The following is a 2,500-nucleotide window of genomic DNA, read 5'->3' as shown; positions in this document are numbered from 1 at the left end:
TATTTTGCAATTGTGAATTTGACATTAAGAGTCATGGTTATTGCAGGCTTTTTGCCTCTCAGAATTTATAATATCTTGCAATTCAGCTTCAGTTCCTACATCTGACTTTTTTCTTTGCAGTAGTGAATTTGACATTATGAATCATGGTTATTGCATATCGCACAATATTCTGTGTGCAATTGTGAGTTTAAATCAGAATTGCAGGTAAAAAGTGAGGATCATCATTAAGAGTCATGGTTATTACAAGCTTGCTTTCTCTCAGAATTTTTTATATTTTGCAATTCAGCTTTTTCATTCCTACATCTCACATTTTCTCACAATTTGTATTTGTATTTGTGAGTTTGGCATTAAGAGTCATGGCTATTGCATTTTTTTTCTCCCTCAGAATTTATTATCTATTGCAATTTAGTTTTTTAGTTCCTACATCCTGAACTTTTCTCCACTTTTTACTTGCATTTGTGGGAACTGCTGGTAAAAAAAGTCAGAATCATCATTAAAAGTCATGGTTTTTACAAGTTTTTTCACGCTCCCAGAATTTATATCTTGCAGTTCAGTATTTTAGTTCCTACAGCTGACTTTTTCCTTTAACGCTTTAACGCCCTTAGAATGTATATCTTGCAATCTGATTTTTTCTCCAATTTTTACTTGCATTTGTGGGTTTAAACCAGAATTCCTGGTAAAAAAAAATGTCAGAATCATCTTTAAGAGTCATGGTTTTTACAAGTTTTTTCACGCTCCCAGAATTTATATCTTGCAGTTCAATATTTAAGTTCCTACAGCTGACTTTTTCCTCACTATTTTGTATTTTGCAATTGTGAATTTGACGCTTTGAGTCATGGTTATTGCAGGCTTTTTGCCTCTTAGAATTTATAATATCTTGCAATTCAGCTTCAGTTCCTACATCTGACTTTTTTCTTTGCAGTAGTGAGTTTGACATAATGAATCATGGTTATTGCATATCGCACAATTTTCTGTTTGCAATTGTGAGTTTGAATCAGAATTGCAGGTAAAAAGTGAGAATCAATTTTCAATATCTTGCAATTCAGCTTCAGCTCCTACATCTGACTTTTTCCTCTAATTTTTACTTGCATTTGTGGGTTTAAATCAGAACTGCTGGTAAATAAAAAAAAAGTCAGAATCATCATTAAGACTCATGGTTATTACAAGTTTTACCCCCCTCAGAATGTATATCTTGCAATTCAGTTTTTTAGTTCTCACATCTGACTTTTTCTCCACTTTTCAATTGCATTTGTGGGTTTAAACCAGAATTGCTAATAAAAAAAAGTCAGAATAATCATTAGGAGTCATGGTTTTTACAAGTTTTTACACGCTTTCAGGATTTATATTTTGCAGTTCAGTATTTTCAGACTTTTTCCTCACTATTTTGTATTTTGCAACCGTGAATTTGACATTAAGAGTCATGGTTTTTGCAGGCTTTTTGTCTTTCTGAATTTTCTATATCTTGCAATTCAGCTTCAGTTCCTACATCTGACTTTTTCCTCCAATTTCCACTTGCATTTGTGAGTTTAAATCAGCTGGTAAACAGTCACAATCTTCATTAAGAGTCATGGTTATTGCAGCTTTTTCCCTCACAATTTATATCTTGCAATTCCGCTTTTTAGTTCCTGCAACAAATGTATTTTTATCACAATTTTCTTACTTGCAATTGTGAGTTTGAATCAAAATTGCAGGTGAAAAATGCCAGAATCATCATTAAGAGTCATGATTATTACACGTTTGTTTCCCATCAGAATTTAGATCTTGCAATTCAGTATTTTTAGTTACTAAATTTTTCGTCTTAATTTTTACTTGCAATTGTGAATTTGACATTATGAATCATGTTTATTGCATTTTTAACTTTTAAATAACAACCTTTTACTTTTAGCTGCGAGTTTAAGAGCTGAATTGCTGGTTAAAAAATCAGAATCATCATTAAGAGTCATGGTTATTGCATGTTTTTTTTTTGATATCTTGCAATTCAGCTTTTTAGTTCTTGCATCTGACTTTTACTTGCATTTGTGAGTTTAAATCAGAACTGCTGGTAAAAAAAAAAAAAGTCAGATTCATCATTAAGAGTCATGGTGACTTTTTTACAGCAGAAACAAGCTTCCATAGCATGTGTTTTTTGCGATTATGTTTTGAAACATTCATAAAGTTGAGCTACAAACCCATATAAAGTGAGGAAGGAGCACAGAGGTCTGATCTGCTGAATGAACACAGTCTGTGATGGAGATTTTGGCTTGATGTCCAGTGGTCCAGCTTTTCTCCCGGGCTCCGTTCTCATGCCAGCAAACCCAGACGCTTCACTTTGGCGGACAGGAACGAGTGGATGATGAACACCATGGTTTTAGGGCACGAGTGAAGGTCCAGTTGCTAAAAAACACACAGAAAAAATGTATTAATAAATTAATAAATTAATTAGTTAATAAATAAATAACTCAAATTAAATTAATAAATTAATTAGTTAATAAATTAATAAATTAATTAGTTAATAAATAAA

General features: G+C 32.2%; 1 protein-coding gene across 4 annotated transcripts in view; it reads right to left on the bottom strand.

The window, feature by feature from the left end:
* The window catches only part of snta1 (syntrophin, alpha 1), a 182,085-nt gene that overhangs the window by 110,415 nt on the left and 69,170 nt on the right, over positions 1–2,500 (bottom strand). For 2 of the 4 annotated variants that reach the window (XR_012408302.1, XR_012408301.1), the window contains exon 8: positions 2,169–2,373. Coding sequence is in view for 1 of the 4 variants with exons in the window: in XM_073954782.1 (XP_073810883.1) it covers positions 2,281–2,373 (93 nt within the window). In the remaining 3 variants the exon portion in view is untranslated. Of the gene's footprint in view, positions 1–1,379; positions 2,374–2,500 lie in introns of those variants that run through there. The other 2 variants (XR_012408300.1, XM_073954782.1) reach the window with 2 other exon arrangements.

Source organism: Danio rerio, chromosome 6 (assembly GCF_049306965.1).
Source record: "Danio rerio strain Tuebingen ecotype United States chromosome 6, GRCz12tu, whole genome shotgun sequence".
NCBI lineage: Eukaryota > Metazoa > Chordata > Actinopteri > Cypriniformes > Danionidae > Danio > Danio rerio.
This window is presented reverse-complemented; position numbering and strand designations above follow the sequence as displayed.